Source organism: Oculina patagonica, chromosome 6, assembly GCF_052425735.1.
Source record: "Oculina patagonica isolate OP01 chromosome 6, crgOcupat, whole genome shotgun sequence".
In the NCBI taxonomy this organism is placed as follows: Eukaryota; Metazoa; Cnidaria; class Anthozoa; order Scleractinia; family Oculinidae; genus Oculina; species Oculina patagonica.
The window spans coordinates 36,215,528-36,231,290 of NC_135763.1; the positions used below are offsets into that span (position 1 = coordinate 36,215,528).

General features: G+C 39.8%; 3 protein-coding genes across 3 annotated transcripts in view; 2 read left to right on the forward strand and 1 right to left on the reverse strand.

Moving 5' to 3' along the window:
* Positions 1-15,763, reverse strand: part of LOC144657596 (uncharacterized) — an 83,728-nt gene that overhangs the window by 31,186 nt on the left and 36,779 nt on the right. The gene's annotated exons all lie outside the window — the stretch shown is intronic.
* Positions 5,274-6,486, forward strand: LOC144657610 (uncharacterized). Its single transcript, XM_078517964.1, has one exon. The coding sequence runs from the start codon at positions 5,278-5,280 to the stop codon at positions 6,163-6,165; it is 888 nt and encodes a 295-aa protein (XP_078374090.1). The 5' UTR covers positions 5,274-5,277; the 3' UTR covers positions 6,166-6,486.
* On the forward strand, positions 8,665-11,422 carry LOC144658532 (uncharacterized). Its single transcript, XM_078518957.1, has 2 exons — positions 8,665-8,784; positions 9,764-11,422. Exon 2 carries the CDS (start codon positions 9,784-9,786, stop codon positions 10,876-10,878), a length of 1,095 nt encoding a protein of 364 aa, XP_078375083.1. The 5' UTR covers positions 8,665-8,784; positions 9,764-9,783; the 3' UTR covers positions 10,879-11,422.

The window sequence follows — 15,763 nt, forward strand, 5'->3', positions numbered from 1 at the left end:
AATATAATCATTTAGTTAAGTTTGTTTGTTGTGTTGCATCATTTAATTAAAGCACGATCTTTTTTTTAAAAAAAAAATATATATATATGTTTATAGTGGTCATGCACTTAGCTTCATATCTCAACGAGATAGCTAGTTTACAGGCATGCCACTGAAACAGAGGAAACAAATATTTTTAAATTAACATAACAAATATTAAAAAATATTAACTAATATTTTTAAATTAACATAACAAGGTTAAAAATCCCAACTGGCAGGAGGCAGACCAGTTGGCTATATACAGAGCGTGGTCGAGGATCTGAAATCGGGACAACCGAGAAACAAATCCAGCTAGTGGCCAGGGCAGGTCTGGAACTGTTTTCTTGAGTGTTTTTCACGGAGAAAAAATATCCAGAGTGACCAACTAAAGTCAACTAGGGAAAGAAGTAAACAAATGTGTTTTTATTCTTTTTTTGAATTCCATTTAATATTAGGTTATGACTGAGTGAGACTTTTTAAGTAGTCTGAATTTTTCGTATTCTCGCGACGCTAAAAAGTTACTCACAAACAGACTTTTAGTATCTAATACATTCAAGTCGCTTCATTCAGAAAGGAAACCTTATAACACGTATTTTATTAACGTCTTTTAATCAGTTTAATATATACTGATTTAGTTTGGTTTGTTTTTTTGTGTTGCACTATTTTATTAAAGTTGAATAAATATCCTTAATGGACGAACAAAAGTCGACTACTGAAAAGAAAGAAGTAAACAAATTGTGTTTTCATTCATTTTTTGAATTCCATTTAATATTAAGTTATAACTCAGTATTTTTTTAGAACAAAGGCTGAATCTTTCGTGTCCTAGCGGCACTGAACTGCTAATCCCAAACTTGTAGTATCTCAATTTAATCCCCAACGAGTTTTATTTTGCTCACGCACTCTAGACGAACTTAGCGAAAATAGAGTGTCTGTGAACAGACAAGTATAACATATGATTTTGGTAATATCATAGAGTTCATGTAGTGGAAATAAAAAAGGAAATAAGGAAACTACTCCTTGACTTTTTTACAATGTGAAGATGACAATATTGAAGTCTCCCAACTGATACAACATTTCTCTAAATTAACAGAGTCTTTATTATCTAGTTATTAGTTATTGCCTTCTAACTTACTACTTTTCATGTTTGTGTGCATTTATTATATTGTAAGTCTACTTTTTGCTAATAGATTTATTTCTATCGTTTTTCGTCTTTTTTTCAACTGTATAATTGTGTGTAAACCTTGTTTTTATTTTATCACTTGCCCCGCCTCGATTAGGTTTGTAACAAGCACTTTTGTAAAAATAAAATAATAATAAAAAAAAATTGAGTTAAGTTGAGTTAAGTTAAGTGGGGTATTCAAGTCAAAAACTCGTTGAGTGTCGACGCCTCCGCATCGTTTGCAAAATGCAATTAGCTTAAAAACCAGTCGTTGGCCTTCGAGTCAAAAGAAAGGCAAATATCTCGGCCGAGTAGGTGTTTTCCTGTCATACATCTAATTGATCGTAGAAGTCAATTGTAATTTGTTTATTATGATCACTTAAGATAAAAAAAAAACGAGACGACAACGATTCAGTGGCGAAAACACACTCGCGTATGCATATGGGGTCAAGTTCTTCTTTAAAGTGTTCTTATATATTAGCTTGTCACCAATGCAACGTTACGTTCCTCACCGCGTCATTTCATTTACATTAAAGGATACATGAATTAAACTCTTTTTGTCCACCTTTACTCCTTACTTATTAATGTTTGTTGTTTAGTTTTCACAGGTCCCAGTTATCATCAGATATTAAACAGGCAGTGCTAACTGCCATTGATACAAAAGACAACAAAAAGTTAATTCAATTAAGCCTGTTTAAGGAGCATTTGACATTGACTGAAGCAGTCGTTTCCAAGGCTTTTGTTTATACATGTTATATTTTTTGTTTTAATTTAGGAAATCATGCGCATCACGTTTAGTGCTGTGTCATAAGGACCACTTTTTGGCTCGAATTTCTGGCGCCTCCTAATGGGTGTAAATGAGTCACAAATTGGTTTTCTCAGGTAACTACTTAATCGGAAAAACAAGAGCCAACATCAAAAGATGACAGCTTGGACTCTTTGTCGGCCGGCATGCATTGCGTGCCTCGCCCAAGGTTTCGTAGACACGAAACCTCTAATTTGTTGAATTGTTGATCATTTTGGTCTTCAATCCTTTATGAGACAGGCCATTCATCGGGAGTTTTTAAAAGTTATTACTTTTTATGAAAAGATTGAGTATGGTTCTTAATATTGACGCGAATAGATGGTGGAATTCTTCCAGTTGGTGGTAGAACCTTTTAAGGGGGCGCATGTTTAAGGGTTAGTCAAGGATTAGTCAATTAATAATATATAGATTTAGGCAAGCCCAAAAGTGGAGCTTCCAGGCCTCTATTTAATTTAGATGATACGACTTAAAATTTGGTTATAAAGGGAGAGGTCGATGAACGCAACCGAAGCATTTATAATAGGCCTTATTCGTATTCTCGGTATTGGACTGGAACTAGCGTGCAATGGAGGCTAATGCGGGTAATCTTTTCAAATGCAAATGACATGAAGCTGTTTTTAATGATATTCGCCCGCATGAGCCTCCATTGCAAGCTAGTTCCAGTCCAATACCGAGAATACGAATAAGGCCTATTGAGTTGGTTTCTTTCTTGCGTCCGCGTCAAAATTCAAGACCTTTGTTTCGCATCTTCAATGAGTTGTCGAAGTTCAAAAACTTCTGAGTCTTAGCTAGAGGTTTTCCTAATTTTCACAGTTCCTGCAAAGGTTACTTCACACAAAATTCGCCTCTACCTGACCATGTAAATGGAAAGGGAGCCGGATGTTAGTCAGTTCGCAGTTTTTCGTGTGCAAGAGAATATATTCATTCTGTTCATTGTTGCTAGCTATGAACGACGTTATCTTGTTTTGGCTTGGCTATAAATAAACTGGACTCCTTCCCGATCGTATCGCAAGATGGCGGGAAATTCAAAGGTTTGAATGAAAATTCAGAGATAATTCATTTTTCCTGAATTGAAACATTTAAGTGTAATACTCCATAACTTTCGAGCTTTTTAAAAAGTTCGCGGACACCGTATCTCACCGATTTCGCTGAAATTTGGCATGCAGTCTTGTTTTAGGGTCCTAACTACCAAATGGATATTAAAAAGTTTCAATTCTTTTTATTTTGGAAAATATCGAGAACACCTATTTGAAGCGTTCGTGATGGCCCGCCAACATGGCGGATCGAAGGTGTTCTTGTTACTTCGACACTGAACCTGCCGTCACAGTTTCTCGATCATACTTGGTACAGTTATAAAGAACTATCTTTCTTCTTTCAATTTATCAAAATAAATTCGGCAAATGTTGAGTTTGAATGATCAACGGCTAAGAGGTTCGAAGGTATGTTAACGATGTTTTGAACAGCCTCAAATTTACTACAAAATGAAAGGCTTATAACTCCACTGTTATCTCGATTTAGAACTAGCCATTTACCATGAACAAAGCTTGTTCATTGGAAAATTGATTCCATTAATAAAAAAATTGGGGAAATGTAACAGGCTAGAATTAAAAAATATAGAATCTCTAGTAAATTGGCCATTTCAGCGCCATTTCAGCGGATCAGCTCATTTAACAGCAAATAATCGGGAGAAACATGGAAGGGTTACAGTCGTTTATAATAAGCAGTTTTCACATATTCTTTGCTTATTTTAAACAAATACGTGATCTTTGCCAAAGATATGGCGATTTTTGAGCGTACGATCGTTTTTTAAAATTTTTATATTCGCTGTTTTCACCGTTCCCATAATACATCTTGTTTACCCCCCAAAATTTTTGCATAAGCATTGTTTTCAATTTCTCTTGGGATTTACAGTGACGTGCAATCGTCCCCAGAGAAATTGAAAACAATGCTTATGCAAAAATTTTGGTTGGTTATTTAAATAAAACAAGATGTATTATGGGATCGTGAAAAAAGCGAATCGGCAACTTTGTTAAAATGTAAACTAGTCGATACAAAGATTGCAGCAACAGTTGGCCTTGGTGGTCAGGTTAACATTGTTCAGTAATTTTTTAAAAATTCTAAGAGGTGACGCTCCTCTTATATTGTCAGAAAGAAAGAAAAATCTGGTAGTTTTAGACAAAACAGATAGTCTCGTATTAGGAAACACGGCGCTTTCTCATGTATTTGTCAAATTTTCTGAAGGATTCCGTCGAAAACCGGACTTGTTAAGCAAGAACGTGGTTTTAGGTTCACCTGCAGTCTTTTCTTACCGAACACCAACGCCCGTAAATCGATTCCATTTTATGTTAGTTGACTGTGATATGATAAAGTTTTGTAGTTTGTTAGTTCATATATGTTAGGTTTTTATGAGTGGTGCTTGATTTTTTTTTGCTCAGGTCCTTTAAGTTTTTCTCTACTTTCTTATTCTCTCTACCTTCTACTATGTACATCCTTCTTTCTGGCTTGAAACGTTTCGATCTAGCTTTATCAATGGAAAAGCCTGGAAAGGAGACCATGATCAATTTCGGGTATATTGGCCTGTTTTACCACCAATTTTAAGCCAAACCTGGGGACGTTTTTCCGAATAGCTCTGTCACAATACAGTCAATCTATTCAACCTGTATTGGTTGCATATCCCAAGAATCCGCTGACGTATAAATTGGTGACGTCACAAGTGGTTAAATGGCCATTCCTCAAGATCCCAGAAAAATCCGGGCTTAGCATAATAAGGGTCAAAACTTAGTACCCTAACTAAAAAAGAAACTGTGGTTAAATACATTCGGACGAAAAAAAGAAGTTATGATTTATTTTATTTGTATTTTTTGATCGATTTTGTAATTTTTTTAAAAAATAAATCACTTATAGAAATATTCGTGATCAAAACTTTTAAACAAGAAGAATGAAGTCTTGTTAACTACCGCACACCCGTCTAGTATTCTAATACAGTTGAGCATCTCCGTTAGTTAACATTTACACCACTGAGATTACGATGTGTCTTGAGTTCTCCGTCAGCCCGTACTCGCTTTTGACAATGCTCTCGCCGAAATTTCTTTTTTCTTTTTATCATGTCAGTTTAGTTCTATTTTACATTGAATTATAATAGTTTCCTTGCCCATTGTGTTTTGGCCAGACTTGGCCAGACTTAATTTGTCGTTTATGATGATTATATTTAATTTTTCTGATTTTGCAGACTATCGACATTATAATGGTTTCTTTGTTGATGTATCCATTTCTGAGCGTCTGGATCCTTGGCCTGATGAATTCGGTCAACGGTCAAGAAGTAGCAATTAACATAAATGTAAACATTGAAACAGACAGCTGCGTATCTGGCGATATAAGGGTGGAAGAAAAGAAAAAAGGTGTCGTTCGCGTCACACAGCTTACCGAAGGTGACGTCATCTTCGGAATTACGGGAGCCGAGCGGAAACCTGCCTGGTGCAAGGTAGTAGCTGTCTTCCCTGCAGCAGGTGGCAAGAATAAGACCACCCATAATGGCTTCACGGCAGACCACATGGTCATCGATCACACTGTTCACCCGTATGGCAAGAAGGGAGAAGAGCGCATGAGTCCTGTTTACACGCTTGCCACCGACTGTGATGCCTCTGTGAATGCAGCCGGCCAGGCCTTCTCGCCCATTAGCACCGCGTTCTGTCCACATGAGCTGAGCTGGAGCGAGTATATTACCTTGATGTCCGCAATAAGACGAATCACCAATCGCACTGGTTACTTCTGGTTTGACACATCTGCATACCACGACAACGAGACTGCAATGGTGCCGCACTGGATCGACCAGCTCCATCAAATATGCCATCAGCTTCTGCTATGCTCACGCGAGGGCCGATGTCAGGGTTTCGAAAATGTCATGGCAGAGTTCGTGCACGAGCATCTGAACAAGGAGTACGTGGAGGTCGTCGAGCAAGTTTTTCCCAAAATGGGCGGCGACGTGGAAAAAGAACAAGCTGGTACCATCACAGAAGTGGTTCGCCCGCAGCGAAGCAGTCACCTGGTGCTGTTTGCCGTTGTCGGTGGCGCCATGGTGGTGCTCCTGGTTATCGCTGTGGCTACCTTGCTGTACCGCGTACGAGTGATGAAGAAGAAGGCAGAAGAAAAGCAGGATCCTAAAGATGGAACTGTTAAGGCATAAGCGTGGAGAATGGTTTGCAGTTTTAATTAGATTAAACCATCAGCTGTAGTTTAATGTTTCGTCTGCGCTTCTTCAGTCATCAGTTCACACAGCATTGGTAAATGTCCTCTTTTTACTAGTGTCTATTAGACCAATTTAAGCTAGACCTAACAAGACTATCGTTTATTGGCGTTAAATACATCACAGCAAAGCACACCTCAGTTTTAAGCTGCAGAAACTGTTAAGAAGTTTTCAATGTTTTTTTGGTTTCTTAGTTGTTAAATTTCTGGTAGTTATACAAACAAAAGAAAACACGAGCAAAATGAACGCTCGGTTGTAACTGTTTTATGACTTTCTATTCATACCTTTAAGAAGGCTTTAAGAATGACAATAAAGGTTCGTCTACGAAGAAGAAGAAGAAGAAATATCGTTTTTATTAAAAAACTTTTACACTTGGCAGTCTTAGACTGAATTACGTGTAAATGAATAAAAACTATATATATTACAAGATTAAAAAATATTAAAAGCTATTTACATTAAAATATATTAAAAACTATTAAAAACGATCTATACAATGTAATTTAAACTATTATCTATAATAAAAGAATTTTTAAAACGGTCCGTTTTACAAACAGGCGTGTTGAACACTCTCTTGATCCGAAGTTGGTGGTGTTGGTTGGTCTTTCAGGCAGCAGATTGACTAGTTTGTGGTTTTTGGTGGTTGCAATGTCATAAATAGACTCTTAGAAAGCCAATCACGCCTACCAGCTAGGGTGGGGATACCGGCCTCTTCTAATGCCCAGATGGAAATATACGCAGCACGCCCTGGATGCGCACTGAAGAGCAGGAAGCGTGATGAAAAGGACTGATCTACACTACAATAAAATAGAATAGATAGAGCTGATCGCACGAATTGAGTAAAGGCGGAGATTATTCTAGTGATCGTCCAAAATCATGAGAGACCAGAACTGGGGGAGACTCTTCAAAGTAAGTCCATCCACCTCGACTGGTCAGAGGTGGCGAGGATTGGGTCAGTGAAGGGTGAGAAGAGTGATCGACAGATGGTGACGTGGAGGGACACGGAAGTGGCACAGCGAAAAGAGGACTCAGGTAGATCAAGGAGACGGGGGGGGGTACCGGGTACCCGCAGTGAGTAGCCAGGTGGAGAAGGTCCCATGTAGACATCAGTAGAAAAGAGGGATTTTGGTATGTGATTTTTAGTGAGTGATTTCGAAGTATAAACCGCAAACTTTGTCAAAGTCTGAATGTTTCTTACACGATTTAACAGCAATTTTCCCAGAGATTTTCCAGCGGTTTTTTTCAGCACCAAACCTTGCAGTATGATATGCGCATCGAGCGCTTCTTACCAAGTTCTCGCGTTAAAATTTAGTTATCGATCCTTTTGACCCAAAGCGCGTGGGGAAAAAGATCTATCAGTTGACTTTTGTTAGTGCTAGATAGAGCGTTTCCACGCACTAGAGATCAAAGGTATCCAGAAGTAAATTGTTCAGTGTACGAGAGCCTATTAGGAAGCGCTCGCTCTGCATGTCAGAGGCTTTGTTTTGGTGCCATGCTGAAACCGCTGTCAGCGAACACTAATGGTGGCTTATTTGTCGACAAGTGTATGCTGCATCGGCAACTCATTGACGGCGGAGCATTTTTTCCAACTGGGGGGAACTACTAACTAACTAACTAATATAAACAAAAACAAAAACAACAAAAACAAAAACAAGTCAGCTAGACTATTTGAATGTCGACACGTTCTTACAATAAAGTGGTGAACTTCAGTTTTAATCTTCTCTGATAGTTGGCTCGGGGCTTTCTGCCTCTCGCCAACTATCAGCTAATGTATTCTCGAATGTCAGTCGGCGAGCAATATATCGATCCTTACTTACAGGAATCGTTTACCCCTGCCGGCACCTCAACGTAAATGGAGGAAACGATATCCGCCAGTCTATTTTAGAGTACTGAAAAAATGCCCTCGATATTTTAGGGCCCATACAAAAATAAAAAACTTTTAACTTTAACCTTTTCACTTACACAGTACACATTGAATCGCTCTAAACGAAATTATGAAATCGTTTCATGTGCTTGCTATCTGACTTGGACTGCCAGGAGTTATTTGTTTTCCCTGAAAAAAAAAAAAACACTTAAGAGCAATTAATTTGGAATTGGCATGTAAGTTAAGGACGTACCAAAGTGCCTATTCATTTTGTTACCGAATGCATGCCTCCGCTGTGTAATAAACGTTCTTTTTCTATAGTTTTTTTCTTACGATTACATATTCTTCTCATTCTTCGAGTTCACCAGTAGAGTTTACCAACTTTGAATGAACTAATAAATTAGGCTGAAGCACATTCGGGGTATACTTGTGGTTTGACGAATTTGGATGTTTACTGAATTCTAAGTAAGTAATTTGAAGTGATATTGGAGCTGCTTTGTTAGCGCGCGGTTGACATGTAAACGGTGTCTGTGCATGCATATCAACATGCGTAGCATATGAGGCTAGTGTCACGAACTCGAAGGCTGAGCTTTGTAAGACCGGTCATCACTGTTGTCCGCAATTTATTCACACTGAAGAGATTGGATAATATGCTGGTGTTGTACCTGTTGTTGTGACGCATTGCATTGCATTGCGAGGTAAGAAAAACAACAGACATGTTCTCAAAAATGTAGCTCGGCTCAATTTACTACGTCACAAGAAAACGAAGCAATGATTGCACTCTGTTTTTCTCTTGTCGAACAAAGTTACTATATAGTTAATGTTTCGACAAGGAGAAGAGTTGAACCATTTGTACCATACTCAATGGCGAAATAAAGGTTATTAAAATCATTTACAAATCCATAGGGGCCCGGGCACTTAGACAAGAGATGAAAACAGAACGTATGTCGGCGACAGTAGCGGAAATTCTTAATTTCTCTTCAGCCCGGTTGTGGTCATGTAGCATGTCCTTTCAGTTACGTTCAAACAGTGTGTACATCGTGATGTAAAATGACAGCTACAACAAGAATTTTAAAACTATTTACAATAGTTTACGTAGCCTTTTCCGTTAAAAAGAAAATTAAACAAGCGTTCTTTTTTTCTTACTTGTCACTTGTGTTACTCTTAATATCAAAGTTCGTCTTCCGGTTTAACTTTTCAAGTTTAACTTTGTGTTTTACTTGGTTCATTCTGGACTGCGAAAAGTCTCTCTTTTACTGTCAAATCCATTGGGACGAACGCGAAAATAACGAGCGAGCGCGAGCGCTTTCTACGAGTGGCGAGGCTGCAAACTGCGCGGCTCGCTACTCGCTGCTTCGCCACCGTATATAACGAGTTGTTTTTCCCTAAGTATTTTAGAGCAAAAGGGAGACGTACCGCTCGCAGTCTAGGTTCTCCCGACAAAATTGGATGATTTGGTCTGTCAATTGTTTCATTGTTGTCTCCGACAACGTTAAACGTACAACAATTAGATCCTTTGTTATCTTAAGCTCTTATGGGAATAGGCTGACTTCACTACACTGTACTCCATTTGAGAAACAGTGACCAATCCATAAACACGTATATTCGCTTTCAGACGAACCTGTTGGCATATTCATACTCACAAGTTTTGCTCTCGTTTCTCGAATTTCAATCCAGATTGGCCTGACTGCAGACAAATGGCCCGCTTGTTGATACATCTCCTGCTGGGATTCTGTATCATTAACCTTAGATTCATCAATAATGTAAACGCTGGTGACGAGGTTGAAGCGGATGAGGACAGTTGGGAAGATGAGGGCAGTAGCATAGTTGAGGACGGTGGTGAAATTGGGGACAGTAGCAACGAAGAGGACGAAAATGAAGACGAGGACAGTGAAGATGAGGATGATGGAGATGGTGGTAACGATCATGAAGATATCGCCATCAACATCGACTTCGGAGAAGCTTGCGTATCTGGTGAAATGAAGGTCAACGTACAAACGATAGGTCTCGTTCGTGTGTCGGAACTATCCGTAGGTGACATCATCTTCGGAATTACGGGAGCCGACAGGAAGCCTGCCTGGTGCAAGGTGGAAGCCGTCTTCCCTTCAGCATGTGGCAAAGATAAGATCACTCACGATGGCTTCACAACAGAACACATGGTCATCGGTCACGCTGTTCACCCGCACGGTAGGAAGAGAGAAGTGCGCATAGGTCCTGTGTACACACTAACCATTGACTGTGATGCCTCTGTGAATGCAGCTGGACAAGACTTCTCGCCCATCAGCACTGCGTTCTGTCCACATGAGCTGAGCTGGAGCGAGTATGTTTCCTTAATGTCCGCAATACGACGAGTCACCACTCTCACTGGATACTTCTGGTTTGACACATCTGCATACCACGACAACGAGACTGCAATGGTGCCGCATTGGTTCGACCAGCTCCATCAAATATGCCATCACCTTCTGCTATGCTCACGCGAGGATCGATGTCAGGGCTTTGAGGACGTAATGGCAGAGTTCGTCCACGAGCATCTGAACAGAGAATACATCGAGGTCGTTGAGCGAGTTTTTCCCAACATGGGCGGTGATGTGAATAAGCAACAAGCTGGCACCATCACGGAAGTTGTTCGTCCGCAGAGCAGTTGCCACCAAGTGCTGTTTTCTAGTCTGGGTATCACCATTGTGGTTTTTCTAGATCTTTTCCTTGTCATCGCGTTAATTGCCTTGTACCACATGCAAAAGAAGTCTAAAGCACTCAGCAGAAAAGAATCTTCCATTCCAATCAGACCCTGATTATCCCGCAGTTGACGGTTAGGATGTAAAGGAAGCGTGGAGACACCACACCTTAGCGGCTGCAATTTCAGAGAGTTCCCATGTTTCTGTTTGTTATTAGTTTCTTTAACTTAGCTAGAAAGTACTATCTATAAGCTGTTTAAGTGAATCCTATAAACAAACCGTTATCACCGTTTTTTTTTTTTGCAATAGTCCCCGCTATTTTCCTTAGACAATAGTACTGGCACTGAAAAAGCTTAAGACTGGCTCTGCTAGATGAAATATTGGCCAATAAATTTTGTCCTTTTGCCATAGTTCCGGCCTTGCAATCAATTTGGTTTTATTTATATCTAGAGTTACGTCTGCAACGAACGTTTCCTGAGCAAGAGGTCAGGCAACAGAAAGGCCAAGCAGTTTTGTTCTTTGTTGCGTGGTCCTTTGCTTTCAAACGTTTTTCCCTTAAAAGAGTTGTCCAGCTATATTCGAACATGAAATAGAGCGTTTGCATAAACGTTTTCTAATTCCGGTTAAATTTTCTACAAAAACACTAGGTTTTTGCGTTACGTCTGCACCTCAATAAATTTGGCGAAAAGAAAAACTTGAAAGAGCTTTTTAAGGAGTCGGCAATCAACTCCCAGTTGTAATTATTTTATCAGTTTTTGCAATTATATTGTTGTATATAAATCAATTGAAACGAATGCTAGTAGAATTGCAATTAATAAAACCAACTTTTTGTTGTATTAATTTTCACTTAAAATATTCATCAAAACTCAAACAAACAGATCTTTTCTTGGACAATTCCTCTGATTTGATGCCCAGAGGCCGGATTGTGCACTAACAGTAAGAAACACATTATATCATCACAGTTTTTTCATCCGGTTAAAATGAAATGGGCAGCTCTAGATGAAACTTATCTAAATCACAGCAACCTTCGAGTTCTCCCGGCAAACGTATTCAAGTATTGCAAAAGATTGAGCAGTAAACACGAAAATGTTCGGATATTTCTAAGAGGGTTTTCGACTAAAATTAGTTCCTTGATCCTCTGTGAATGGGCTGAAAAAAAAAGATAGCGAAGATTGAGAAAAGTGAATTAAGCCAGTGAATATGAATGACTGAATGTTAAACATCACAGAAATAAAACGTGAAAGCTCCAAAGCAATGCTTTCACCTCATCTACAACTAGCATGATTATGGTTTTCTCTAAAGCCATTTTATTTCTCCGAGTTTTTGTAATCGGTAGGATTGCCCACATTATGCCGAAATGATTGTTAACATAATCATAGTGGGGCAAATGAATCTTAGCATTACACCGTTTCAGCATTCAATACTGACTTCAATATAGAAAGACGCTTAAATTCTGTAGTTCGGTGCTAATTTTGGCTGGTTATTTATCCAAGTGTAATGTAAAATTGGAGGGTCGATTTTTAGGACGTCTGTTTTCAGTGGTTATCAAGAAGTACCTTGATACAAAATTTGCGCTCTCCCCATTTGATGTCTTTCGAGAATAATTTCGATTCGTGACGAAGTGCACGCACAAGAACAGACATAGGGCTTTCTTGACATTGTAGGTCTGCATAACAAATCAATACCGAATCATTTGAAACCACTTTGCAATTCGATATGTAAGATAAACCTTCGCCGTTGATTCAGATCAACACGTTATCAACGGTACTGCGTTAAATTTTTTAATTCAGTTCGTTTTGTAGGTAGACCAATGAACGCCTCAAAACAAGTCTGTACCAAGTGTACTTTGAATAGGGGGGTTCATATTATACTGGAAAAATTATGAGCATAAGCATGCTGTACGACAAATAATTGAGCACTCATTAGTGCAAAGTTTCTTTGACTCTTTTTGTTTTGGAAAAAAATCAAAAGGGAACGTTGTAAGGCAAACGGACTTACCCAAATTCGCACCATTCCCACACGCCAGCATTGGTAAAAAATTAGCCTGAAAATTAGCGAGCAAAATGTCTCTATTTGGCCTCATCACTGATAACAATGATACAACCGTTAGTCCTCATTCTGATATGATATTATTGTGAACAGTTTCCATTTACACGTAATCAACATAAACATAAACTGATTATATATATATATATGATAGATGCAAATGCGGCCTTACACTACTGAAGACCTGAAAAAAAATTTTCAGGCTCTGAGCGGGAGTCGAACCCACGACCTTTGCGTTGCCAGTGCAATGCTCTACCACTGAGCTATCAAAGCCACATGAGAGCGGTCGTATATGGGTAATCCCTTTATGGTGGACATGATACTCGGCCCAAGTATATGTGAAATAAATGAATGTGTGTCCAGCAGTAGCAGTGAAATATATATATGATAGATGCAAATGCGGCCTTACACTACTGAAGACCTGAAAAAAAAATTTTCAGGCTCTGAGCGGGAGTCGAACCCACGACCTTTGCGTTGCCAGTGCAATGCTCTACCACTGAGCTATCAAAGCCACATGAGAGCGGTCGTATATGGGTAATCCCTTTATGGTGGACATGATACTCGGCCCAAGTATATGTGAAATAAATGAATGTGTGTCCAGCAGTAGCAGTGAAATATATATATGATAGATGCAAATGCGGCCTTACACTACTGAAGACCTGAAAAAAAATTTTCAGGCTCTGAGCGGGAGTCGAACCCACGACCTTTGCGTTGCCAGTGCAATGCTCTACCACTGAGCTATCAAAGCCACATGAGAGCGGTCGTATATGGGTAATCCCTTTATGGTGGACATGATACTCGGCCCAAGTATATGTGAAATAAATGAATGTGTGTCCAGCAGTAGCAGTGAAATATATATATGATAGATGCAAATGCGGCCTTACACTACTGAAGACCTGAAAAAAAATTTTCAGGCTCTGAGCGGGAGTCGAACCCACGACCTTTGCGTTGCCAGTGCAATGCTCTACCACTGAGCTATCAAAGCCACATGAGAGCGGTCGTATATGGGTAATCCCTTTATGGTGGACATGATACTCGGCCCAAGTATATGTGAAATAAATGAATGTGTGTCCAGCAGTAGCAGTGAAATATATATATGATAGATGCAAATGCGGCCTTACACTACTGAAGACCTGAAAAAAAATTTTCAGGCTCTGAGCGGGAGTCGAACCCACGACCTTTGCGTTGCCAGTGCAATGCTCTACCACTGAGCTATCAAAGCCACATGAGAGCGGTCGTATATGGGTAATCCCTTTATGGTGGACATGATACTCGGCCCAAGTATATGTGAAATAAATGAATGTGTGTCCAGCAGTAGCAGTGAAATATATATATGATAGATGCAAATGCGGCCTTACACTACTGAAGACCTGAAAAAAAATTTTCAGGCTCTGAGCGGGAGTCGAACCCACGACCTTTGCGTTGCCAGTGCAATGCTCTACCACTGAGCTATCAAAGCCACATGAGAGCGGTCGTATATGGGTAATCCCTTTATGGTGGACATGATACTCGGCCCAAGTATATGTGAAATAAATGAATGTGTGTCCAGCAGTAGCAGTGAAATATATATATGATAGATGCAAATGCGGCCTTACACTACTGAAGACCTGAAAAAAAAATTTTCAGGCTCTGAGCGGGAGTCGAACCCACGACCTTTGCGTTGCCAGTGCAATGCTCTACCACTGAGCTATCAAAGCCACATGAGAGCGGTCGTATATGGGTAATCCCTTTATGGTGGACATGATACTCGGCCCAAGTATATGTGAAATAAATGAATGTGTGTCCAGCAGTAGCAGTGAAATATATATATGATAGATGCAAATGCGGCCTTACACTACTGAAGACCTGAAAAAAAATTTTCAGGCTCTGAGCGGGAGTCGAACCCACGACCTTTGCGTTGCCAGTGCAATGCTCTACCACTGAGCTATCAAAGCCACATGAGAGCGGTCGTATATGGGTAATCCCTTTATGGTGGACATGATACTCGGCCCAAGTATATGTGAAATAAATGAATGTGTGTCCAGCAGTAGCAGTGAAATATATATATGATAGATGCAAATGCGGCCTTACACTACTGAAGACCTGAAAAAAAATTTTCAGGCTCTGAGCGGGAGTCGAACCCACGACCTTTGCGTTGCCAGTGCAATGCTCTACCACTGAGCTATCAAAGCCACATGAGAGCGGTCGTATATGGGTAATCCCTTTATGGTGGACATGATACTCGGCCCAAGTATATGTGAAATAAATGAATGTGTGTCCAGCAGTAGCAGTGAAATATATATATGATAGATGCAAATGCGGCCTTACACTACTGAAGACCTGAAAAAAAATTTTCAGGCTCTGAGCGGGAGTCGAACCCACGACCTTTGCGTTGCCAGTGCAATGCTCTACCACTGAGCTATCAAAGCCACATGAGAGCGGTCGTATATGGGTAATCCCTTTATGGTGGACATGATACTCGGCCCAAGTATATGTGAAATAAATGAATGTGTGTCCAGCAGTAGCAGTGAAATATATATATGATAGATGCAAATGCGGCCTTACACTACTGAAGACCTGAAAAAAAATTTTCAGGCTCTGAGCGGGAGTCGAACCCACGACCTTTGCGTTGCCAGTGCAATGCTCTACCACTGAGCTATCAAAGCCACATGAGAGCGGTCGTATATGGGTAATCCCTTTATGGTGGACATGATACTCGGCCCAAGTATATGTGAAATAAATGAATGTGTGTCCAGCAGTAGCAGTGAAATATATATATGATAGATGCAAATGCGGCCTTACACTACTGAAGACCTGAAAAAAAAATTTTCAGGCTCTGAGCGGGAGTCGAACCCACGACCTTTGAAAGTGAGAGTCGAAACCACGCTCAGTGGTAGAGCATTGCACTGGCAACGCAAAGGTCGTGGGTTCGACTCCCGCTCAGAGCCTGAAAATTTTTTTTTCAGGTCTTCAGTAG